The 26,988-nt window shown below is 40.4% G+C and overlaps 1 protein-coding gene across 1 annotated transcript; it reads left to right on the top strand.

The window, feature by feature from the left end:
- Positions 1-3,111: 3,111 nt before the first annotated feature.
- On the top strand, positions 3,112-23,448 carry SEC22A (SEC22 homolog A, vesicle trafficking protein). Its single transcript, XM_084209356.1, has 8 exons — positions 3,112-3,152; positions 6,505-6,679; positions 8,221-8,424; positions 9,757-9,920; positions 11,016-11,210; positions 15,762-15,880; positions 18,901-18,966; positions 22,308-23,448. Exons 2-8 carry the CDS (start codon positions 6,666-6,668, stop codon positions 22,506-22,508), a joined length of 963 nt encoding a protein of 320 aa, XP_084065482.1. The 5' UTR covers positions 3,112-3,152; positions 6,505-6,665; the 3' UTR covers positions 22,509-23,448.
- Positions 23,449-26,988: the final 3,540 nt, after the last annotated feature.

Here is a 26,988-nt window from a genome sequence, read left to right as displayed (position 1 = left end):
TTATCTCTGGCTGCAGCTTTCACTAATGCATTCACTGCACGCTGCCCCTCTGACAATGTTTTACTGCTTCCGTGTCTTAGGGGAGTCAATGGGACAAGGAAATGACACAATTTAAAGTGTAACTGCCTTGTTAGCCATGCAAATTCTTGAATAACACATATGATTTAAGTTCACCATGAGAGCTGGGAGCTGTAACCTCACTTCTGACTCTGCCACCACCTCCCTCAAGTGACCTTGTGTGATTTATTTAACCTCTTGGAGCCATGTTCACCTGAAAATAAAGAATAACGTGGTTTTTTTTCCTCCAGGAATCTTACCTAATAGATATATTTACAATACTTGAAATCCTGTTTATGTAAATGAAAAATGCTTATCTTTTTTCTTTAAAACATTTACAAAAGGTTAAAAGAATTTTAGGGTGGAAAGAAAAACAGTTCAGAAGAACTAGAAAAATTAAAATGACACATATATGCACTTATCACAAACCTTTAGACAGCCTCTAATTAAGTAATCACTAGTTCTCTGCATTATAGTAGATGCTATCATAAGCTGTTAAACTGTGTAGCAGCTTGTAATACTGTGCACTCTGTTTATACAGGATAAGGACTCTCTGGAAATTATTCAGATTAATGTATCATCTTCTAAATATATGCTTTACTTGTACATAGTCAGGATTGAGATGTTCCCATGCTCCACTCTACAAAAGCCTGACTGGGAACAGTTTTTCCTGACAGGCCAAGATACTGCCTTGCAGATGCCAAGCTGTGTATTCAAACACGCAGATGCTCCATCCCTCGAGAGGCTTTAGCAAGACCTGTTCAGGGTGCACATCCTTGGCAGCTCCTTCCCACAGCCAGCTTTCACTGAGAGAAGGATGCTCAGGAAAAGCTCTCCAGGACATCCCTTTTACTTGAGTTTTTATGTTCAGAGAAAAGCAGGAGACCTCTCCTGCTGTGGCCCCTCTGCTCACCTGCTCCTTCCTTCCTCTCACACATCTCCATGCCAGCCCCATCTTCTGACCCCCCTCTCTACCCCTTTCCTGTCCGAGTCTGCTCTAAAATTTTTTTTCCCTTTTTGCCAGTTTTCCCCTCTGTAACTGAGTCCCAGAGCCACAATTAATCTTGTACCCCTTACTGTGGTTTTCCTTGACTCAGGGAGCTCAAGTCCTTGGCTTGGCTAAGCTTTGCTTGAAGCACAGAGAAGAAAGCCTGGAGACTGAAAGGGTGAATTAAACTCCAGCAACAGCAATTTACTCCTGTTCTAAGACCCTAGAGTGTGGTGTTGTGAGGTCCCCAGGATGAGGTCAGAGATGAGAATCTGACTCCAAGTTCTCAGAAGGCTGATTTATTATGATATGATTATGATATATGATATGATAAGAAGTTATATACTAAAACTATACCAAAGAAAAGAGAAAGGATACATCAGAAGGCTAAACAAGAATGAATAAAAACCTGTGACTGACTCAGAGATCCGACATAGCTGGCTGTGATTGGCCATTAATTAAAAACAATTCACATGTTTGGATAAACAATCTCCAGACCACATTCCAGAGGTGCAAAACATGGAGAAGCTGAGACTTCTCATCTTCCCAGGAGAAGAAATCCTGGCAGAGGGATTTTTCAGAAAATATCACGGTGACACAAGAGATTGTTTTTCCTCACTTGGATCACCCGAATAGGGAGTGAGTCAATGCCCCTCTGATATCCAGGGCTGCCATAGGTATCCACAGAAAATTGCTTGCAGAAGGAAGAGTTGAGGTTGGAGAGCGCTGATTTTCTCCAACACCATCTTCCTGATGCCCTTGCTCCTGAGCAGAGCTCAGCAGAGCCTGAGAGTCCAGAGTGTGAGGTGTGTTACCTCCATCCCAACACTGCCGTGCTACAGACACTTGGATAGTGAAGTAGTAACAGATGGAAGGAGAAATTAAAAGGAGTTAGTGAGGAAATAAGCTGCTTTCATTTCAGATTTGAGCCAAGGGACTAAAATGATGTGATTTGGTACAAACATTGAAGTCAAAGCATGGTACATGGAGAAAATTATCCTTGTATCAGTAAAGAAAGTTTTAAAATAGGAACCTCACTCGAGGGTTACTAATGAGTTTTGCAAACTTTCACTTTTGTATTGTCTCTTACTGTTGAACATGCCCAGTTGATTTGTTGGGAAATGAGTGAGATTAGCCTAGCATCTGGTCTCATCTCAGTGCACTTTTGCTGGTGGCTATTCTGTCCCCATCACACAGGTGCCAGCAGGCACGCTCGCTGCCCCAGCAGAGGTCCCCAAACACACCTGGTTATCCACACAGCGCCAGGCACACGCCAAGGGCTGTGTCATCCATTCAACCTGGTGGACACCAGCCAGCCGCTGTCAGAAGTTATTACACGGGAGAAGCCAAAGAGCACCGCTCCTAAAGCTCAGCTGTGCTGACAGCAGAGCGAATTGTCCTGGAGGAGAGGAGGCTCGGGGCGCACCCCGCAACAGGAGGCTGCAGACCCGCGGGGGTCGGGCTCTTCTCCCAGGGCACAGGACAAGAGGACAGAAAGATGCACCAGGGGAGGCACAGGCCGGCCATTAGATAGCCCTTCTTCCCAGAGTGGGTGACTTGACACTGGACTGGGCTGCCCAGGGATGTGGTGGAGTCACCATCCTTGGGGGTGTTCAACTAGAGACTGGGTGTGCACTCGGTGCCCTGGTCTGGTTGACAAGGTAGTGGTGGGTCGTAAGTTGGTTCCCATGATTCCGAAGATATTTTCCAACCTGACTGATTCTGTGATAAATTCAGCCTCAGACAACGCTGAGCGACACAGCGCTGCCGGCGACTCGGCTGCTCCCGCCCGGGCGGCGAGACACACCCACGCCCGGGAGCCTGGCCCGGGAGCGTGGCCGTCGCATGCCAGCCACGCAAGGCCGGCGTCCCCCTCGTGCACAGCGCCCCCGGGCCCGCCCCGCAGCCTCCAGGGCAGCCGCCCAAGCTCCGCGGGCTGACAGCGGGGCTGGCCGGGACCCCGGAGGCGGCGGCGCCGGCAGCGCCCTCAGGGCGGCCCCGCCCCGCAGCGGCGCGGCCGGGACGCGCGGGGGCGCTGCGGCGCGCGCGGACGTGTCCGCTCCCACAATGCCCGGCGGGACCCGCGCGCCGCCGCCCCGCTGCCCAGGTACGGCTCGCGCCCCCCGCGCGCGGCTGGCGCCGTGAGGGGCGCGGGCGGGGCGGGACCCGCGGCCGGAGCCGCCGCCCGGCCCTGCCCGCCCCGCCCGCGCCGCGGCCTCGCCTCGACTCCCTTCCCCTCCTGTCTACCGCCGCTGCCGGCCCCAGGCCCGGCCGCGGAGCCTCAGGGCCGGCTGCGTTCGCGCCTCAGCCGCGGTCAGCGCGGGGCCGCCGCCGTCTCGGGGGGTGCTGGTGGCGGCGGCAGCGCCGCTGCCGCGGGCAGGGCGGGCGCGGGAGGCAGCCAGGGCCGCTCGGGGCTCCTGGCGAGCGCCGCTCGGTAGCAGGAGCCCGCTGTGTGTAGGGTCTCCGCCGCTCCCTAAGCTGCGCAGGAGGTTGTGTGAAGTTGTGTGAGCTGGAGCGGTGCGGATCCGCCTAAGTCAGTGACCACTGAGTCAGCGCCTCTGCTGCGGCCGCAGATGGTCGTGTCGGAGCTGCCACGTAAGTAGGTGCTAGGTGAGAGGGCCAAGCTCCCAAACTTTGGGATGCAACTGGTTCCGTTCCCTTAGTTTGTCAGAATTGTTTGGACGTTAGGAGGAATTTCTTCAGAAGGGGTGATTGTATATTGGATGGATCCTGGGGAGGTGATGGAGCCCCTGTGCCTGGAGCCACCTGTTAAGGAAAGACTGGACGTGGCACTTAGTAGTGGCTGGTGACGTGGTGGTGTCCGGTCACAGGTTGGACTCGAAGATCTCAGAGGTCTTCTCCAACCTCATTGATTCTATGAATCCTGATTCTGCCTCTGAAGTCTCTTTCTCCCTAGCTTTATGAAAAGGATTATATTGGCTGATGATTTAGGATTATTCCCTTGTCTTGTCATATCCGGTGATGTCAAAGTGGCTTTATTTGTTGTGTCCTTCTGTAGTGCTCCAGATTGTAACATGAATTTCTGAAGTATGATGTAGAGTGAAAAAAATTAAGCTCCTTCCTGTGTAATGCAGCTGTCACAACCCTCAGAAGTGGGGACAATAAATTGTCCAACCGTATTAGGTACATCTTTGAAGTAAGCAGAGAACTTTTATCTGTATTCTGTGTCAGACAGGAGTGCAGCTTGCACATGCTTCCCAGTTTTATGTTTTATGGAAAGTTTTTATGAGACAGACATCCCAGCAAGACATGCTGTGATTAAATTGGCTGAAGGTTATCAGGTGCAGGAGAGTAGGCTTGCCATTACAAGATCTGCTCAGAATTTTGAGAAAGCCAGAGTTTTTTTTAGGTGAAGTATCCTGAGCAAATCAAAGTCACAAGCCACTTTCAAGCGCTTGTTAAAAGTGTTACAAGACTATGTCAGGTTTAAAGCAATTAACTGTCAGATCACAAGGTAGATGATGAATTTGTTACAAAAGTCTGAAATGTTCTAGTTACTGTTTTCAGTGTTTCTAGGACTTATCTAGATGCTGTGGATCAAGTACCATCACAACACAGAAATAAACAACATGATAATTGAATATGGCTTCAAAAAAAAAAAAAAAACAAGTACAGTGAAATAGGCTCTGGTTTCCATCACCTGAGGTTTCTCCTTCCTGGGAGGAAATGAAAGCAGGCAGATGGCGTGATTCCTAGTTGTGAAACAGTGGATGCTGACATCCTTGAGGAATTGGACAGCTCTTGGGAAGGTGCAGTAGCAGAGGAATAGCCACCCTGCTGACTGTTACCTGTCTGTGGCCAGCTTTCTCCATGCTCTTTTCCATGAGTTCTTTTATTTGTGGGGCGGGCTGTGAAGCGGAAATCAACAGTGATGGGGAAGAAGTAAATAAATACTAAGGGAAACAAGAATGGTACAAGCATGGAGTGAGTGATGCTTCTGTGCTGTACCCTCCCTGTTGGTGTATGTGTGGGGGTCAGAATCCCTCTGAGCAAAGGGTTGTGACTTGCTTTTAATACCTCTGGTAGTTTTTCTGTGAGCTTTTCCGGTTGTCTCTTAAATTCACATGACATTGTAGCATGGACAGCAGCCTGTGACAAGGGGTTCCGTGTGTTTTGGACCCTCTGTGATATCTGTGAGCCAAACAGCTGCTGGTTGGATTTGGTATGCCTTGGTTCTGTCATGCAATGAGACAGCAAACCTGATCTGTTCATTTCCTTGCACCTGTAAGAGATTCACAGACCATTTGTAGTGGAAGTGCAGTCTTTTGTCATCATCAGGTGGTTGAGGGATATAGAATTTTTGGAGGAAAACTTATGAAGTTTGTAACGATTTGGTTAATTACTTAATGCAGCTTTGGATAGATGTTTCAAAAAGACATTTGGAGGTAGCTCTGAAAGCATATTTATCTTTCTTCAATCTCTAAATACGTAAGTGCATATCACATTTACCCCTTGGCTCTGTGTGTAAAGCTGTATTGTTTTGAGAGCTGGATAAGGTAGATTTAGTAAACTTTTTTTCTTTGTTAATGCATTTTTAGGTAAGGCTGAATGTTCTGTATGATCTTCCAGCCAAAGTAGTTTTCTGTTATTAGCTTTGGGTTTTAGATGGCTTTCTGATTCTGCTGTTAGGAGGCTGAGGAAAAAAGTTTATAGTGTCACTGTGTGGCTTTTTAAGATGATGGTAACAAAACCTAACTGATGTTGAGATCTTCAGCTCAACACAATTTCTACCTTGCATGATTTCATAGTGTATTAAGAGAATTGGTAGGTTTCAATAGAGGTTTGTCTTCTGTTATAGAGCCTGTTTTTCTCTGAATATAAGTAGGAGTCTCAAAGTTTTGTTCAAGATTTATGCAAATATTTATTTACATACAGAATCGACATAAAAGTTAAAAGAATACCTCTAAACGTGTCTTTATCATTTGCTTTGTCCGTTGTCTGTGCGTTCATGCTGTTGTTAGTGGTATTTATGCTCCTTGTTCTCAGTTGTGGCAGCAAAGCAATGATGCTGAGATTGAACATTGAAAATCTTAATGCTTTGGAAATAGAGCTGTGGTTGTGCTGTGTTTCATTCCTGAAGTGTTCTGAGCAGAGGAGATTATGGATTAATCAAACGTAGTGGATGAGGGGAATGATGGGGTTCAGAATCAAAGGTTGTGTAAACCTGAGTTACTCCTGTACTGTGCAGATGAATAGCATGTTTTCCCATTTTAAATGTCTCACGTGATGGGACTTCCTGAACTTCACTTAAAGAACATAGAATCATTTTAATATCTCTATTATCCTAGTTTTCTTCTTCTGTGATTATCTTTTGAGTAACCTGCCTTGGCTATGTTCAGGCCTTTCCAATATGTAAGGCCTCACAAAAAAGACCTGAAGTGTGTTGTTGCCCAGTAAATATATTTATTAACTTTTTTTGTTTGTTCTTATCTCATCAGATAGCTCAACATGAACTTTAACCATCGAGATAATTTAAAAAGTGAATGGAATAATATCTTTTCTTCTGAGAGCTGGCTGTGGGATTCTGGGTTTCTCCTGCAGTGTAGTCCTATTCCCTGCCTTTTCCTGAAACAGGACATGGAGCTGCGTTCCTTTCTTCATGTTAGGTGCTAAGTAAGTTATTTGTTTCTTCAGGGGACATGCAGATCCATGAAATTACATTTTGTGCAATAAGTTAATGAAGGGGTATTTAAACTGTGCCATGGCATCACTGCTCTTGTTTATATTGATACAGCTCCCAAAAGTCCCTGTCGGGATCAAGTTCTGAGTGGTAGAGATGGTTATTGGTAGAGAACCATGACAGTTTAAAGTTCCTCTGCAATTTTGTCATGCTCTTGAGCTGCTTGGTTAGCTCCTTGGTTATATGGTTAGCAGCATAGTTAAGAGAACGAGTCTGTGTGCTTTCCATGTGAATTGTCCTTCTGGGAACACGTGCATGAACTTGGGGATAGGTAAAAGTTTCTAGAACTGTGGGTTTAGTTTCTTGAATGCTTCATGCCTGCAGGCTGATCTAGAGGAAGTCCTGGAGTTGGGGTTGTTTTCTGGTTTTGTGTCCGGCTGATGGAAGCACTTTGTTCAGGAGGGAATTCTCCAGTGAAGTGCTGAAATAACAAGGGCACCTGATAAAAGCCCCAAGGTGTCCAGCAGACTTCTGTCAACAGTGACTTTCCCTGCTGTTACAGCTTTGGGGAGAGTCTGATGTGCTGTACAAGTAAAATACGAGGGCATTAGTTTGGAATTTATTCAGCTAATGTGATGGATCTCAAAGGGGGTTGAAGTTTGACTGCTGATGAAGCTGAATTTACTAAACTGAAAATGATAACACATTTTTAGTGCTTGTGTTATTATATTCCTCTTTCTTTCTGAGGAGTAAATAACCTTGAAAAGCCTGAATATTGCTGATTATTCATTAAGTTTCCTGATGGATATATAATCTTTGGGGAGTGGGAAATAGAGAAGATGAGAGTTCAGGTAAAAATAGCTATTTCCTCTCTTTTGTGAAGAGGTAGTGTCTTTCTGGGGAAGATGTGAATTTCTGACTTGTGAGAATGCAGTCATTCAGCTGCTGAGGCTTGTAAAGCGCCCTTAACGTCATAGTTTGAAAGGTGCTGTAAACATGTCAGTATCACACACAAAAGCATATTTCAGCTGTGTCCAGAAATATGTTTCCTCTTGCAGTTTGTGACTGTATGGAACTTGAGTAGCATCATCTGAGGGAGGCAAAAATATTTTTTCCTAGTGTCTGAAGTGATAGGTGTAGTATATGGTAGGAGTCTGCAGAGCAGTGTTAAGAGCTGAGGAAGTGTTTGCTTTTGGCTTCCTATAAATTCTAGCAGTTCGCCCACTTGTAGGAGAACAAATTTGTGTACTGATACTTAGCAGATAAGTAATCCTTTTAATACTTGTCTTGCTAAACTTTTGAATGTTTTGATTTAGTGTAAGGTTTGAAGAACTGTTTTGTGGCTTGTGTAGATTAGTAGGTCCTGTTCAATTAAAACTCTAGTCTAAGTTACAGTTGACAATCCTAACTGTGCCCCAGTTGAGGCCTGAACCCACTGTATGTATAGCTTGAGAAGTTTGAGTCATCACAGTTGACTCTGTTGTCTGTGCTTTTACCTTAATTCTGATTCCTCCTGATTTGTGTTTTGTTGCAGGCTGTCGTTAACTCTGTTGGCAATGTCTATGATTTTATCTGCCTCTGTGGTCCGTGTGAGGGATGGACTCCCACTTTCTGCATCTACTGATTATGACCAGAGCACGGGAATGCAAGAATGTAGAAAATATTTTAAAATGCTCTCAAAAAAACTTTCTCAGCTTCCTGATAGATGTACTCTGAAAACTGGACAGTATAATATAAAGTAAGGCATCTCATTTAAGTATTTGCAACATCCTAGGTTGTGTCTCTCTGTAAGTGAAAAAGCTAACTGTGCACATTAGAAATGCTTAATCAAACTTAAGATTAATTCTTGGCACTATTTATGTATCAGAAATTTAAAACCTGAGCAATTGTATAAAGATTTGAACCTATTCAGACTTTGATGGAAGTTCCTTTATAATGTCACCAAGTCATAGAGCAGCATCATGGGAAGAGTGGCTTTACACTGAATGAAAGGGTAGGTTTGGATTAGATATTTAGAAGAAATTCTTTATTGTTTATAGTTTACTTGCACTTTAACTGACCTAAATTCTGATTCTAATTTAGATATTTAAATGAAGTGAGTAATTTCATCTTAACCCCTAGTTAACCATTTAGAAGTTACAGTAGTGGAATGTGTACCAGCTGAGCGGTCCTAGAAAATGCTAAGACCTCTCCATCTCCTATAGGTATATGTGAGTTTCCAGCATTTCTTGGATTAAAGCCCCGGATGGACTGAATTGTTTCAGTCTGTCTCTCTTTTTTTTTTTTTTTTTTGTTATTATACAGGCTAACTACAGTTGGCCTGTAAACTGATTAGCTGAAAACAAACTTTTAAGAATAAGCTGTAAGGCTTAATCAGTGTAGATTTTACTGCTTTTGTCTTTGATTACTTTTAATACTGTAAGTTATCCAGCAAGATTTTAAAGAAATTTGAATGTTATCATGAAAACTTAAACTCTAATGAATTGCCTAAACGCTACAGAATATGTATATTGCAGACTGTCCTTTTCTGATTTCATATTTGCCATCTCTGATTGTTCTTGCAGCTGTCATTGGAGAATTATTAATTCTGCACTCTATAGAACAGTTTTATTTCTTCCCATGTTCTAGAAGGACCTAACAGCCCTCCCCCAAATCTGAAGATAAGGTTTTGCATTTTTCAGCTGCGCCAGATCCCATATTGTACATTTGAGATGAGTGAAAAGCTGTTATGGGATGAACCTGCTGTGTTTCTGCATCCTAAAAGCTTTGTTTTTTTTCTGTTTCACAAGTGTGTGTATATGTGTGCACTCACACACATCCAGATACCTACATACACACTGGTGTAAAACAGCTTCTCATGATTGTACAATGTGGTGTTCAGGTAAAACATTGCCTAAAAGTAATTTGTTTTTCTTCTAGAATACTGTTGGGCTTTTCAGTGAACATTTATTCCTTTGCTACCCCAGATAGGTTTTTGTTTTTCTGGTTACAGAATATGAGATCAGACTAGATAAGCTTTTAATTCACTGAATTTAAATTTGAAATTTTGAATATATTTTCTCAATTCTAGCTTTATAAGTTCTCTGGGAGTAAGCTATATGATGTTGTGCACTGAAAATTATCCCAATGTCCTGGCTTTCTGTTTCCTGGATGAGCTTCAGAAGGAGTTCATCACTACCTACAATATGATGAAGACGAATACTGCTATCAGACCATACTGTTTTATAGAGTTTGGTAAGGATCTGACTTTCTCCTCCTTCATTCTTATACTAGGACAAATGAGAATTTAAATAGATACAACTTAATGCACACAAAAAAAAAAAAAAAAAAGAAATGTCCAAAGCAGTTTATAGCTCTGTTTCAGGTGGATTTAGAATCTGATTTAACTGCTGTTAAAGTCAATAAAGAAATACTTCTGGGGTATTAAATTAGGCTAGTAGAGTTTTATCCAAACTTACTTCTGTTCATTCCACTAGGTTTTGGTTTAAGCCTTGTGTGAGCAACTCTGGAGTTCATCTTCTGGTAGTAATACCAGGAGTTTTTTGACTCCATACCTGTTGAAATACTTAACCTGTGAAGTCATTGAGCTTCATAAATTTCTCAAGGAAAAGATTGTAGTTTCATGTTAGCTCTTAGCTGTGCTACCTCTTGTTCAGTACATGAAAGGGAGAATTTTTTACTTCTCTTATGATGTAGTGGAGCATTTAATCCGCAGACTCCAAATGCAACTCATCTTATGTATACCAGATAACAGCTGTTATGAATTCCATTAATTTATGTTGCTTTAGTACTATGTATTAGAAATTACTGTAATTGGATATTCTTATGAAACACATTAGAGCCGTTTTAGAGAACTGCAGTTTTAGAAACATGGGGGAAGATACTCCAGTTTGTTAATTCCTGTCTATAATTCAGTCAGTTAATGACAATTTCTGTTTGACATTACTGTCCTCCTTGTGAACATTTCTATGAACACTTCTTTTCTTCCACAATGTAGTTTTTTCATAAGGGTATTTACTACACTAACAGAAAAGCTAGAATAAGTGTAGTAAATCCATTGTATTAGAAATGCATTCAGTCTCACACAATAAAAAGTCATTATTCGGTTATTACATCATTAGATTTTTAGAACTTAATTTTTTTTAACTGCAGAATTAAATAACCCATGATGTATTAGGCACAAAACAGAAAAAGCGCTAAAAATCCAAGATAAATACAAATGTTTCAAGGAATATATTTCAGTGTGTGAATTGAAAAGCTGCATGATCTTGGATTATGTAATTCACAAAGTCCATAGAAAAATACCTTTTTCTTTTAAATTTTGCACAGATAATTTCATTCAGAGGACCAAACAGAGATACAACAACACACGTTCTTTGTCAACGAAGATGAATCTTGCTGATATGCAGACTGAAATCAAACTGAGACCACCATATCAAATTTCAGTGTCAGAACTTGGTTCAGCCAATGGCTTTTCTCATGTACCTGTGGGGGAGTATAAGGGTACTGGTAAGATATCTGCAGGTGAGTTCCAGACTTCTTGTTGTATCCTTAAATGAGACAGAAGCAGTAAAATTCAATTTTTGTTTTTAAAAGCTTTTTTTCATGTTTCTATAAAATAAAGCATATGACCTTATGTGTATTTTAGCTCAGATGTCTGTTTTGTCTCTTCCTCCAAATGTTTACCTTCCTGAGGCACTCAGAGGAAGAAATGGCTCTGTTCATTAGACTGCTTTATTGAAGGAAAAAAACCCTTAAAAAAAGCACTTAACAAGAAGATGATTTTTTTTTTGACCTTTTAAGATTTCTGAAAATTTTGATATTTCTGCCCACTAAGACTCAGTGTTGTCATAAGCTGAGAGCAGTGTCAGGAGTTAGAGCAGCTGGAGGGAGAAGCATCTCTTTAGGAAGCCTTTGCAATGGTGCAAATACAAAGAGCTGTGCTGGCTAGCAGATGCACTGTCTAAAATGAGTGCCTTATGTTCAATGTTAAGAATTGCAATTTTGTATAAAACTGCCAAATTTATTTAAGTAGTCATTTTTTTTTTAACTTTAATTTACTTCATGTAGGAGGTAAATGTGGAATTGTGGAGTTGAGCTGGGTTAAAGGTTTGTGCTATTCAGTGAATCCTCTGAATGGGTTTGAGGCCCATCTTCAGATGTTTCCCAGCAGGATAGAAACAAAATGCCAAATCCTTGCACTGATACATGGGCTCTACATGTGAAACTGACATCATCTGATTTCAGTCCTCCAAGTTTAGTGAACCAGAATCATAAACAGAATGGAAGGAAGTGTTGATTTTAATTAGTTAATATATTTTCCTTTTTTTTCCAGAAGTACTCTGTCTATAAATTATCCTGAGCAGGCACACACTGATGCTGTTCACTTTACAGTGTCAGGGTGCAATCATAAATCACAGAACTGCAATCATATATCTAAACACCTCCTACAATGTTGCAATAAATGAGATTTTGTGCAGTTTATGTATATGTATACATTAATAGGATCTCTTTGCCAGTATATTATCCTTATTATGTACTTACTCATGAGGATTACTCTAGGAGATTGAAAACTGCTTTCTATGGAAGATGAAAACCAAATGAAACCAGTAGGGTGCCCTGTTTGTACTCTGGGGCCCTGGTTCTGAGAATTTCAGGTGCTATGAGACGGTGTAGAAATAGCTTACAATCTCTGTAATTGCAATTTAACAGTATTGGAGTTAGAGTCAGGAAAATTATTAAAGGAAAAGTGTGAAGGTGTTTAAATTGTTTAAAAGAGTGGAATCGTCTAAGCAGCACTGTACATACCTTTGTCATCTTTTTACATGTGTGGGCTCTTTTTAAAGGTATGTAATGCTGTGATACCACTCTTTTGCCACTTCTAATTCTTATATTGTAGTTTACTCTTAATGTTCTCATGTAATCCTGCTTTGTGGAAAGGGTTCTGGTGGCAGAAGGGGAGTTGGTGAGCTCTGAAAATTGTCTAGATTTGAACTTCCTGCAGCTGGAAAAAGAAAAAGCAATAAGCATGAGAGAATTCAGCCTGTGTCAAAATTGGCTGTTTTTTAAAAGTTGTCCATGTAGTGGGAGATGTGATTTTTATCGCTTTTTTGAGTAAGAGTGTTGGAAGGTTATATAGACCTAAATGAAAAACATAGGGACCGTTTCCCTTTTAACTAAAAAAGTAGATTCAACAATAATTGTCAGGTGATTGTCTGGTTTTTTTTTTTTACTTATCTCTCCACAACTTCTTACAGAAGAAATTATGTTGTCCTTTTTTCTTTGCATGTCATTTTTGTTCTGTTTTTCTTTCAGTTGCTTTTAACTTTCTTCTTCCTCTGAATTCCATAGATCTCTGTTCAGTTATCCACTTCCTTCCTTGAGTTGCTGTAGAAACTCACCATCAAAGGGCTGTACATTATGAGAAGCTGGCACTTTGCTACTTCTTCAGCTCTTCACATTTTAGATGCTATTGAATAACAGTGTCTTTTTTAGAAAGTCTGCTAATGGTTGTGTAGTTCTTTACATTCATCACTTCTCTCCACCCTTGAAAAGAACTTTCTCTGGATGTTTGCTGCCCACTCAGTTGGCTGGACTTCCAAGTTTCTCCTTTGCTCTGAGGACAGAGCAAAAAGATTCTCACAAAAAGATGTTTTGCCTAGTGGAAATTTCCTGAATATGCTGTACTGTTAAAAAGTAGGACTTTCTGGAGTGAGCTGTGTTAAATGAAATTGGAGAGCATCCAGAGGTGGGAAGTTAGGTGGATGCAAATCTTGTTTCATTGTGCAGAATGGCAGAGTTGGAGGCATTAGCTTGGGCCGTGGAGAGGAAGCAGTGGCTCTCACTTGCTCCCACTGCAGCTGGCTGTGTAGCCAGGGTGAGGAGTCCAGGCCTGCTGTGCTGGCAGTGCTTGCAGTAGCAGCCCTTCTCCCTCTTGACAGTTGTGCAGTGCAGTGAGGAACAGGGTAATTCTGCATGTGGGAAGCATAAAGTGTGCAGATTATGGATAGAATCTTCCTGCAAAGGTACATGTAGGTGTTGGCAGCATTAGAAATAAGGTCACAGCATGCTGATGTGTGATGTTTCAGGTTAGGATAAAATTACTGTTTTCTGAGCTTTTCTTCAGTGAAGAAACAGTTGTCAGATTAAGGTTTTTGTTTTTTTTTTTTTTTAAGTTTTAAATAAACTTTCTTACAAGTCATGTAGTTTCTCATGCCATGTAAATGTCAACATTAAATTCAGAATTTGTGCATTATTTGAACTGAGAATTTTTGAAATGGCACGTAATCATATTTCTAAGATTGATGGATGTACCAATTCAAAGTCAGTTGCCCTTTACCCTGCCTTCTCTGACATTCCTTCTTCATTCTTTGTTTTTATCTTCATATTTTTGTATATAAATGAGTCTTGTTGCTTTGATTGTAACACTAATATTTGTTACGCCTTAGAGAGTTTAATGACATTAGTAATGGTACATACTGTCCTTTATATTTTTTTTCATATTTTAACAAGAGAGAAGTAACTATTTTATGAACCTTCATAGACTTTGTTGATTTAGCTGACCAGACTCTTTACTTTTCCCCCCATGGCTCCCAAAGAAGTGTTTTAAATGCTGTTTTAGCACACAGTGATTTTAAGTTACCCAATACATGGGGAAAAGGAGATTTTCTGGAGAGCTGCAAGTGGAGAGCAGTGAACTAATTTTATCCACCAGTTAATGGAATGGAATTACTATTGGCTAAAAACAGTCATATACACCCTCAGCTTTTTTCCACTCTCTAGATGAGATGGTTTAAAAAAACCCAAAACAAAACAACCAGTTGGGAGTTATTGAAAAAGAGTTTGGTATGCAAATAGCACATCTAGCATATCTAACCTTAACTGGGTGATTGCTGGGAGTAATGTGCCCTACAGTTAGAAAAGCAGTGAACTCTCACAGTTAAACATGGGTTATACTTTTATTTAAAAAAACACCCCAACTGATTATACACTATTAAATTCAGCACAAATTAATTAACTGAACTCATCCTGTATATTTTTGTTTTATTGTACACTCTTAATTAGACAGCCCTGCCTGCTTATCAATGTGAAATAGCTTTTGTTGGGGCTTTTTTAGGTTCTGTAACTTCATAAACTGTTTGAAAAACCTTTTTCCTGGGTCTGTGCAATACAAACAACTGGGATTGACACCCCCTCTCTATTAATCTTACAGTTCATTAACCTCATTGTTCACATCTTTACACTTGGTTGATTTGAACAGAATGATTTGAGTACAGCTCAGTAGTCCCATTGTTATCCCAGTGTTGCCCAGACTGTTAAGAGTTTTGCATTGTTTTTTCACATTTGCTTTCTGTGATTCACTGTGGAAAGGGACAGTAATGAGGAACATACATAACTGTTACACACTTGTGACCCTAGATAAGCTTGAAAGAGCGGGTGTGCTTGGAAAGAAAGTGTTTTAATTTTAATGTGTTTTACTTGTAAGATGCTAAGTGCAATCTGGAAGGTCCATATAAGATTGTGGTATAGATGCCAGCTGAGTTTCAGAGCTGTCCCTTCATGTGTGTCTTTGGTAGCACACACTGTTTTTAAGGAAAGGGTCTGGGATAGCTTTACCTCAGTGTTCTGTTTGGCAAACAAGCTAAATCAATCTCAGTGTCTCACTAATGCATTGGTGTTATAGAAGAGTGGAGGTTGTGAGAGAAGTTCTTAAGTACGTGACTTATTAGCTGGTTACTGATTATGGGCAGATTTCAGTAGCAAGTGCATCTTTTACTTTTGATTTCCTGGCATGTTTGAGCAGCCATCAATACCATACTGAATAAATGGAACCTATTGAGATAAAGACTAAATAAGACAATTACATATGTGAACTGGAGGAAAGTTTACTTTTTGCTAAACCTTGTGCTGAAACATTTACAATGTTTTGTCTTTTTAGAAAACAGAAATGACATTTTGTGGTTTGCGTCAGTGATCTCTTGAGCTGGAAGCCACTGACAAATGAGATTATTATTTTATTGAATTTCTGAAGGCAGTGCTTTGACCTTTGATATCTTCTTTTGATCTGCTTTGCAGCTCCTCATCAACGTCTGGAACCTGTGACTCTGCCAGGGATTGTCTCATTTGTGCTTAGTCTGTTATGTGGAGCTTTGAATTTAATCCGTGGCTTCCATGCCATAGAAAGCCTTCTCCAGGTATTGTACATGTTTATGAATTTAAAAGTTATGCATCATAGCAACCACAATTTTCGTTTCAGAAGATTCTATATGTGCCGAGTTTGCCAGTTTTATTTCAAAAGTACTGTTTATGAGATCAGGCCTCTTTTACAAAACCTGTATTGTTTGTGATCTGTGCATCCTCCTCGAGTGTGCTGCCTCATTCATCGAGGCTGTGAGTTTCAACAGCAGTGGAAGGTGGGTGGCCAGCTCCTTCCCTGGTACCTTGGCAGCAGTGAGGATGTGAACATAATGTTCTGTTTGCTAAATTTATGCCAGGGTATGAGGCGTTTAATTTCTATAGATGCTATTTAAAAACACTTGAGTGAAATGATGAACAGCTTTGAAAATCTGGGCAGTTTTTTTGAAAAGTTCACAGAGCGGGAATCTTTAAACAGGTTTTGTAAAGTCATTTCTTAGAGAACTTTTGTGATTTTTTGTTTCTATCTAATAAACCTTATTTCTCATTGTGTATTGAAAGGATCAATGTCAGAAAATTGTCAAGTAATTTCTTCTAAACTCCCCTCACCAAGCAACCTCCCCCAAACCCATTTTTTTTCTGTAAAATCTCTACTATGACCCTCCCTGTAGCCTTTCAGTTTCTTTCTATTCCATTTCTTGTGCTGGTTGTATTCCCACAAGTGCTATAGTGTCACTAATAATGGTTTATGCTTTCAAGCAATTCAGGTGAATGCCTGCTAGTACTTGGCAGGCATGCCAGAAAGTTCATATGTGTTGCCACAAAAAAACCCAAAGACTTCCTTACAATTTAATGGTTGCTATTGTGGTGATAGATATAGAAACTAAAAACCCCATGGAACTTTTCTGAGAGAAAATGGTAATCCTCTTGCTTGGCTGGTAGATAGTCTTTTTATTTAAACATATCTGGACTTCATAGAGTCATTTACGTTGGAAAAGACCCGAGTCCAACCATAACTCAGCACTGCCAAGTTCACTAAACCATGTTCCAAAGTGCCACATCTACAAGGCTTTTAAATTCCTTCAGGGGTGATGACTCAACCACTTCCCTGGGCAGCTTGACAGCCCTTCCAGTGAAGAAATTTTCCCCCTGATGCAGCATGAGGCCATTTCCTCTCATCTTACCCATTCTTACCCGGGAGAAGAGCCCAACCCCCACCTTGCTACAATTTTGTTTCAGGTAGTTGCAGAGAGCAGTAAGTTCTCTCCCAAGCCTCTTCCAGGCTAAACAGTGCCAGTTTCCTCAGCTGCTCCTTGTAAGTCTTGGTCTCTAGCCCTTTCAGCAGCCAGCTGCAATATTTTTGATACCTCATGGATTTTTTTTTTTAGGGAAATAACTGGAATACAGGAATTCTTCTTTACCTTATCTTACGTACTATTGATACAGGTAAAGATTGAATAAACAGTACTGTTGTGTCTCAGCATTTTGTGAAGACTAGTTGATAGATGAACAAGATTAATGAAAATGTTCCGTGCTAGGTCCTTCTTTCTGAGTTGTCTTTGGTTTGTTTTTTAAAGAAAGACCAAGGGAACCTGCATCTCTACTTTATCCCTAATTAGGTTTTTCGGTGTTATGCACAATTCTCTCAGTTTATAAATAGGAATGATTTTAAAGTATGCTATAATACAAATAGTACTGAACAGATTTGTCAGTGTGATGTTGCTGAAACTTATTTTGTTACCTTTCTGCAGCAGATTTTTGAAAAAGAATACAAATGTTAGATTAATCTATTTAAGTGATGACAGGACATGCAGTTAATTTTATTCGCTATGTTATTGCATCTGGAGGTAATAGATTGCAGTACAGATGGAAGATAATTTTCATTTGTGACAAATGAGGCACACTAAAAATCCATTAAATTTTCTCTTTGTTTACTTTATTATGGAAAAATCCACAAGGTTTAGGGAGAAGTAATCCAAAACACAATTAATGGAACGTGTTCTGAGAAGTCATTCAAAAGCGTGTCTCTGAATTACTGTTTGCTTTATAATCAGTGGTTTTATTTGGGAGTTAATAAAATTCTGTTACAATCTGTAACTGTACTCCACCAAATGTGCAGTGGTACTGGGGCAAAGACTTACAGACTGGCTAGAAGTGGATTACATCCACTGCATTGTGGATGTAATTGCTGTGTGCAGACATGCAAAGTTTTTCCTGGTCAGCACAGGACGTGGAAATGCTTCACGCTGAACATACTCTCAGCAGACACAAGGTGTACTTGTGGATGGACCACCATCTCCTCAAGTGATATCTGCTCTCAAGGACAAACATTTGCATGAGTGCGCATTGTTTTCCTAGGGAAGTTTTTGGTGGTTGCAGATGTTTGCTAGAAATGCAGTTAGAATAGTCATTGAGCATGGAAATTTACTCTGCTCAGCTCTGAAGGGGCTGTAACAACCTGTTTGAATAAGGTAAAGGGTTTGTTTTGTTTTCAAAACACATAGTAGAAGAATCTGTCACTTCAAGTAAATTTTTCCATCTTTCCTTCAAGAGAACCCTATTTTCCGAGTCTGATAAATTCCTGTGCTGCTGTTAGCTGTCACTGCATGAGCACAGAGCTGCCTTCGTTACTCTCTGTGTGGAGTTTTACCCCACCCTAGTGGCCAGTTTGGGTCCCTTTCCTGTTTCCTCGTTTCCATTTTGTGAAGCTTTAGGAAGGCACAAATCTATGAAGTTGCTATTAAAGGTAGTTACCAGTGTTTAGACCTGAATTTTCAAAAGCATCTGGAGAAGGTAAATACTCAGCGTTAGAGCTGGACATCTTTAAAGCTTTTGAAGATCTTGGCAGGAGTTGTTTGTTATGAATAAACGTTTTGGTCAGACTCCAGGACATAATTTTTTTGCAGATATGTAAGTAAGCACTGATTAGTCCTATTTGTTGGTTTAGTGTGGTAAAGGAATTGCTTTAAATGTGTGAAACTGTTTTAACATGCAATAATTCATAAATTTCATAGTGTAAATGGCTGGTATTTCACTTGTTTTTTTTGTAAAACATGGCTTTTTTTTTTTATTCTTACAGAATGAAGGTGAAGATTTCAGCTATGTTATCGCATTTTTTCTTGGTACCGCAGCCTGTTTGTACCAGGTGTGTTTTTCTGTTTGCATAATTCACTAGAGTTTAAAAACATTACCCAGTCATGCACAAGTGTCATCATATTTTCTTAAATGTCACAGATACTTGAACAGGATGATTACAAAAAATATTTTCTGCTCTGTTTTTTTTTTTTCATTAATCATAAACTATCATGTAGTAGTAGATTGATATAAAAGATACAAAGAGCTTCTGTTTTCTGGCATTTTTTCTCCAGCTGGATGATTAACACATTTAATTAAGAAAATTATCTCTAAAGTCACAAGCAGTGGAGGTTATATTGTTTTTTTGATAATTCTGCACTCCAGAATTTTCCTCACTCTGTACTTTAATGTGAATCTCCTTCCTTTTCAAAGCTTGTGGTCTCTTTTCACTGTTTTCCTGCCTGACACTTCTTACTTTTCTTCTCTGTCAGCTTTCCATTTCTGCATCTGAATTTGACTTTCCTTTATGATTTATAGCAAGATGCCCACTGGCATCTGTCATTCAGTGACACTGCTGTTACATTAACCTGTGTCTCTCATTCTCAGTTGCAGGTGTTATAATTACTTTGACTTTTAATCTTAGACTTGTGGAGTATCCAGTTTTTACTTGTTTCTGTGAGCCAGTGTTTAGTACTGTGTCAGACAGTAATATAAAAAAAATGCCTATCAGTCTTTTTTTCTGCCCAGGTTATCTGTTATCTCTAGCAAAATGTCCCAATGCGACTTGTGTTCTCCAGCACTTGTTGACTTTCCATTAACTTCTGCCTTAAATAATTTAGATTGGTGTTAATTTTCCAAACCAACAGTCTGTTCCATATCAGATAAGGTAGAGCTTCTCCATTCTTTCTTTGTATAAAAAAACTTTTCCCCTCTTCTCCCAAACTGGAAACCTTATTCTTTATGAAGTATTCATGTCTGTCCATTGAGACATCTTTCCTGCACTGTTTGCCTTGAACAGAGCTGTCTAAAAGAAAGAATCCATGCAACTTGCAATGTAGGCTTTTTATTAACATTCAAAATACATCTGTTGAAACTCTGTCTCCCACCCTCTGGTATCATTCCTCTAATATGTGATGGGTCAGTTTTCAGAATTAAGGGATGTTGGTTCTCTGGCATGTTCTGATGTTCTTTGGCTACAGTTAAGAGCTGAGGACGTTCATTCCCTGTGTTGTATGACAGCCCATTTCACTGTCATTCACCCACCAGGTGTCCATCATGCTGTACTGTCTTCTTCAGTTAATAACAACACACCAGTGTGTCTCTAGTTCCCAAGAAATGTTTATTACTGTGCAGGCAAAAGAGCAGGACTTATATGGAATATGATGTTTTAGACTCACTGACATCTAGTGTTGCTTCGTAGTTTTGAGTCTTTTATAAAGGAGAAAAAGTAATATCTGCCTCAGTTGTACCAGAAGTGCAAAGTATCAGAAGCTGAGCCTTCAGTCATGTTTTAACATTCATTAAACAAAAAAAAAATCAAAAATCAAAATCAAAAATCAAAATCAAAAATCAAAATCAAAAATCAAAATCTTCTCTGAAGTAGCTCAGAGGAGCCTTCTCCATAAAAGCATGCTCAGTATAACACTTGCATGATAACACTTCCCTTTAGTAGTAGAAAAACAACCCTCAGGAGTTTCATAACAGTACTTGTTATAGTAAGCTGTTAAAGCTGCATTGTTTTGACATTTTGACTGTTTTTTGGCATTTTCATCTGTTCTGTAAGGGGCACATCCAGTAGTTCAGAGCTAGACCAATGAAAATCCACTTCAAAATTGATTTTAAACAGTTCTTCAGTAAAATTCAGTCATTGGACATCATGTTATAGTAGCATTTTTAAACTACTGTTTTCAAGCCTTTATTAATCATTTTGATGAAGCATATTCTGATTTGTATTTTAATCTTGAAAGCAGTCACACTTGTTCATACATTGTCAGTGGGAGTGACAACACTAGGAAATTATCTGAATTGTTATTGCTGAGATACCAGTACCAACTAATTGCTCTTTTAGATATGATTTGTGAAGTCAGCACAAGCAGGTTGCATTTATTCTGCTCAAAATGGCCAAGCAGGTTCAGAACACTCCTGTCTCGATTCTGAAACATGCAGGTCACTAATCTCTAGTTTTACTTTGCTTTGGAGGAGGAATGTACAAATCTTACTGATAATGCCAGTCCTCACCTCTCTGACAATATTTAGATACTTAGACACTACAAGTAGCTGTGCTGCTCTCAGCCACACTTGCAGTGGAAATGCATGCTTTATAACAAAGTGGTAGAGTTCAAATAGAATATAAAGTAACCTCAATAAATTGTATTGTTCAGTTGCCCTTTTTTGAGGAACATGAAAAATGAAAAGAAAATTAAGTGGAGTTTTTTTGACTGATAAAACATGGCAAATGCCCAGGAAGAACAGAAATGACACTTAGATAATCTGATGATGGATGCTGTTAAATCTGTGTGACCATAGTTATAAATCCACTGGGAACAGATTTGGAATGGAAAGTAAGCATAAATACTATTGTTATCTGCCTTAAAGCTCAGAAAAAAACTTCCTTCAGCAGAAATAACCTGAATCCAGAGAAGGAGCAAAGGAATTTTTTGATTTTGTAGCTGTTAAGGGAGTAGTTCAAACAATAGAATTAATAAAAAAAAATGTCTGGGTAAAAGCTTTTTCCTTTTAGAGATGAAAACTGAGACAAAAGACTTGAACAGATTTCCAGTTACAGTAGGAAGAGGGCTGAGTGGGGAACTGTGGGCAGTCCTGACAGACTGTGTTACACCACAGTGTGCAAAACATTGCCTAAAATTACAGGAGGGTAGTTGTGTCTGTCTCCAAATGTGATCAGTCCTGCAGCAGCTGAAGCAGGGCAGTGGGTGTGGGCCTCTGCATCTGCCAGGAAACCCTCAGCATCACCCCTGGCAGGACACTGGGAGGGGTCTGGGGGATTGCCCTGTGCTGGGCTCTGGGGCCTCGGTATTGTCCCTGTCCTGCCCGTTGCTTTCCTGAAGAAGACTTCTCTTGTTCCTTCTGCGCTGCTTGAGTAGAGCAGAGTTTATTTTGACCAGAGATTGCCAGAAACATCCACTATCTTTAGTCGTGGGCCACTCATTTCAGGCTGTAATTAATTATTATGGATGAATTGTTCTCAGAGTTTAATGCAAGGCAAATGTAACCTTGTACTGATATCGGGTACTCCTCATCCTTCTGTGACTGCTGAATTGATACTGTTCTTCCATGTTGGACTCAGACTTTTCCTTGGTTTGGGCTGTAATTTTTCAGTGACCTGACACTTTTGCTTCAGTAGAAGTTATTTTCCATGGGTAACCTGATTTCTGTTTTATTCCCTGCCAGTGTTACCTGTTTGTGTACTACACAGGCTGGAGGAATGCCAAGTCCTTCCTGACGTTCGGGCTGATCTGCCTGTGTAACATGTACCTGTATGAACTGCGCAACCTGTGGCAGCTCTTCTTCCACGTGACTGTGGGAGCTTTTTCCACCCTGCAGATCCGACTGCGACAACCCCAGGGAAAGTCCCCTGATTACAACGTCTGACAAGTCCTGGAACATTGACACCGAGTCTTGTTCCACTAGTTACTCTCAGGAATGTAAAGCTGTTCTCCAAAAGAAGAAGCTGTCTGAATGGGGCTTTTTTTCCTTTTTCTTTTTTTTTTTTTTAACAAGTCAATGTAAGATGCCTTGGACATTCTACACTTGGTGGTTGAACTTTTTTTAAATTATTTTTTTATTTTCTTGAAGAGGACACAAAAGAATATGGGACTAGAGGAGGAAAGTGAAGTATGTCCATGCAGTGAAATGTATGTAGAATATGAACTGGTGGCACAAAAAAGCTTCATTCATACATTCTTGGAGATAATCTGATGTGGAATTATCTGATGGTATTTCATGATCACATTATCTGATGGTAGTGTGGAAGCACATTTGTACGTTAATGGAGGAATGTGTAGAGTATGTTCTGCATATTGTGCAAGCTTTTCACTTCCAAGGTCAGTTTTGCCTTTGTGAGGCAGTAGGGAATAGGCTAAATAAATAATAATAATAATGCTATTGCATATTAGCAAATTAGATGTGGCATATGTAAGATACTACATTTTGGAATGTTTTATTTCACATTGACATATATGTGAATGTTTTCTTAATTAAAATGTAACCTGGAAACTCAGTTTCTAGGGATCAGCTTCACCTGTGGTGCTTTGTCTTGTGCTGTAAGTTCTTTAATGTGTTTTCATTTATGATTTTCTTTTAATTATTCTTTGAAATTGATTTATGTAGATAGGGTTCATTTTTTGTAATTATTCAAAAAGTTCTGCCACTAACCAGGATTCTTGCACACTTTATGTTTTTGGACTCTGGAAGGGTTGAAAGAGAGCAGATTGGTGAGTAAATGGAGTGACTTGTACTTGTTGGAATACTGTTCTTTTTATATGTTCTTCCTTACTTTCAGAAATGGATGAATAATTAGCTCAAACCTGAGGCAGACAGCTGGTGATAGGAAAATAATAAACCAGTCTGATTAGCTTAAACAAGAAATACAGGGATTGTGTTGGTTCTTTGGGCTTTATGGGTTGGGTGTTTTTGTGCTGAGATAAAACCTCTGTGATTTAGTTGAGAGCACAATTGTATGCTGCTAAAGCTGGTGAATCAACCAGCAAACTCCAACCAACCACAGAGGACCACCATCACTTATATTGGGGTTTTATTTTTATGACAGTTATTTATGATGTTTTATAATGTACAAATAGATGTAAGGTTTTATCTACAAGTTGTAATCAAGCCTTAATGGCAGAGAGGTTGCAATGCCCTTGTGTTGCTGGATTTGGAAATGAGCAGAGCTTTGCTGTGCTGTGAAATGTTGGCCCAGGCAAATTTTCTTGGGCATTTCATATCAAAATGTTATGTTTTTAAATAAGTTACTTAGTGCAGATTTTATGACCAAGAGAAAAGGAACTGTTTTCTTTTAAAACACATGGAGTATTAGTTAAGAAAATTGTGCATAATGCAACCAAGAAGAATTAGAGAATGAAACTGCAGTGGGAAGTGCTGTGTCTCAGACTGCTGTGTCTCAGATTGCTGCCTGAGGCGAAGCCTTTGGAGACCCCTGGTGTGCAGGCTCCAAGGTTGGTGCTTTGCAGTTAATTCTCTTGTCTCCCCACTTAGAGACAGGGAAGAAGAAGATGTTTATGAGCATGAGCAGCAAACAGCCCTTACTTAGCACCCAGAATTGCTAGTATTAGCATCCAGTGCTAATACTAGCATTTCTGAAAAGGTGAAGAGCAGTCCTTTACATTAAAAATCAGTGATTAAGAAATAGAGGTATTACGTTTTAAGTATAAAACCAAGTTTTATTTTGCTTGCAGTGTCTAGAAGAACTTTTATACCTGTATTTTCACCTCCATTGATAAGCAGGGAAGCTACTATGAACTTAAGTATTGCTTAGATTTTAACTCAGGTTGTTGTGCACATACAGAATTTTTTTGTTGCATCATTTCTTTGGTTTATATGTTGGCAGAGAATTTGGTTTTCTCTGAGGCACCGTCCCTTCCTGCTATTCCCAAAGATCCATTTTTAAGGAATGAAAACTTCCTTTGTCATAGCATCTGGAGCCATTATTCCATTCCAGTTATGCTGGCATTAAACTAATTGCTGATTAGCAGGTATAATGAACAAATGCAACTGCCAGTGTAACAGAAAACAGTTGGGGTTTTGTTTGCTTGTTTTTATAGCACTGATAAAAATACCATTTCACAATGAAAAGTTAATGAGCATGACTGTTCTTCATTATGTGGAATACTATTACTAGGTGCTAAAAACGTGGCTTCTTAGCATGTTTGAGTTTGTAATATTAGAACTTGCTGACATCTTGGTGTGAGATCAGAACCGAGATACAGCAGGCCAGGTTGAAGGTGAAAATTTATTGAAAATTCCCAGGATTTCCTTTTTGCTTACACAAACTCAACACTCAGGCAGGGGCTTCCCTGCTGATTTTACTAGGTACTTGAGTTACCAGACTTAGGAAGATGAATTTAGGAAAGCTGATTACTCTCTTGAACAACAGGCTTTACTTTAGTGTGAAGTGCAGATGGCCATTCGTGGTTGCTTGATTGTTCTGTGGGATTTAGTAGAAGCAGAGCCCATTTCATGCTGTATTTAAAAAGGAAGACTTCCTGAGGGTTGAAATGGGTTCATCCAACACCCACAATGGAATGTTTATCTTTCAACAAGGTGTCGCTGTATTTGCTTTCAGGAAGGAATGACCAAAGGCTTGCCTGACTTAAAAAGGTAGGTGTATGAGGCCATTTCCAGTAGATGGCAATAGTTATTTGCATCTGAAATTCTCTGTTAAAAGATCTCAGGGTCAGCTGCTTACAGGGAAGCTGATTGTAACTGCTGTCCCTTGGAGCTGTTTATTGGGATGCCTGTGCCGTGCTGCCCCTCTGGGTGTGTCAGTGCTGGGCTCTCCTGCTGCGGTAACTCCCTGCTGGCACCCCCGGCCCTTTCCCAGGGGATCCACGGGACAGGGCTGGCCCCAGCAGTACAGCACCTCACCTGCTCTGCAGGCAAGTGCCAAGGCAGGGACTGAGAGGTGCTCAGGGACAGAAAATATATAACTGCTTTTCACAAGAAAGAATCTATCTGGCTCCCAAATGGCAGGAAAATGTTGCTGCTCCTGTCCCCCATCCAGATTGAAATTCAATTTTCTCAGTCCTCCCCCACCTCCCCAGAGCCTACTTGCTCCTTCAGTTGCAAGGATGAAGTGCGTCAAGAGCAAGGAAGCTTGAGTTTTCTCAGCTTTAAAACAGCTGAGCTGCCCTTTTCCCAGCAGCATCCCAAGCTTGCTCTCTCTGACAACTCCTAAATTTCAGTCTGGAAGTGATGGTGCCCTGAGGAGCAGTTGGGAAACTTAACAGAATGAACATACTTGCCTCTGGGTATACTTTTTGGCCAGGTGTTGGTGTCTGTGGATGTTGTGTAACACATAAACAGCCAGGCTGGAGATATTTGCAGTGCAGGACACACATCTAAGAAATTCAGTGTGTCCCAAATGTATCATTTTATTAAGTGCAGGCAGATACTTGATGTGGCTGTATCTGTGTTGGGGAGAAGTGGCAAAACACCTTAAAACTCATCAAAATGCTTTCTGGGTGGGAAAAAAGATGCATTTGGGGCAAACTATACAGCCGGTCTGTGTACAGTAATTGAAATGAGAGGGCACAGCATTGGAGACTCCTGCCTTCCCTGCCCAGGGGAATACCCTTCTCCTGATAGTTAAAAAAAAGTTGCTTACATCAGGCAATGTCCTAGACTGCTGTTGGTATGATTATTTAGGAGAGCACAGAAAGTATTAAATAGTTCTCTGCCAAGTTTCATAAAGACTGGTACCTTAAATACTTCATGGCTTTTTGTTCCTGCAGCTGTGTTCTCAGTACACTCATAAAATCCCCCCTAACCTATAACAGATTGTAGGGCATTTGATTTTCAGCTGCCTGTGTAATGTCTTCTCAACTAAAAGAAGTCAGCTGGAAGCTGCAGGGTTTTGTTTCTCAGCTCTACCTGAGGCTCCTGTTAATTGGTACAGTCATGTGTAGTGTTTACTTTTACGTGTAAAGATTGAAAATGTTGCATTGGCAGCAGCGCTGCCTCCTTCCAGTGTCCTTGAGAGGACAAGTACCATACCTGGGAAATTCTTTGGCAAAGGTTATGTGCTTTTGAAAATACAAACTTTTTTTTTTAGTAGGACACACACACAAATTTAAGCTGTTCAGTTATGCTGGTGTATTTTGTCGGCTGCCCTGAGACTGTTTCCAGGGGCAGCTGGGAGAACAAGAAGGACCCAGGGGATGTTTGCTGGGTAGCCAAGCCCTTGTGGCTCCAAAATGGGGCAGTGCAAAGGACCAGGGCATCCATCAGTGCCAGACAAGTCCTGGATGTTTTTATTTGCAGATCCAGCATCTCCTACACAACTTAAGTGTCATCCCACCAGCCAGCTGCAGCTAAAATAAAACAGACACATTAC

This window comes from Fringilla coelebs (genome assembly GCF_963513975.1).
Source record: "Fringilla coelebs genome assembly, chromosome: 7".
NCBI classification, from domain to species: Eukaryota; Metazoa; Chordata; class Aves; order Passeriformes; family Fringillidae; genus Fringilla; species Fringilla coelebs.
Note: the sequence above shows the minus strand (reverse complement) of the source record. Positions and strands in the feature narration are given on the sequence as shown.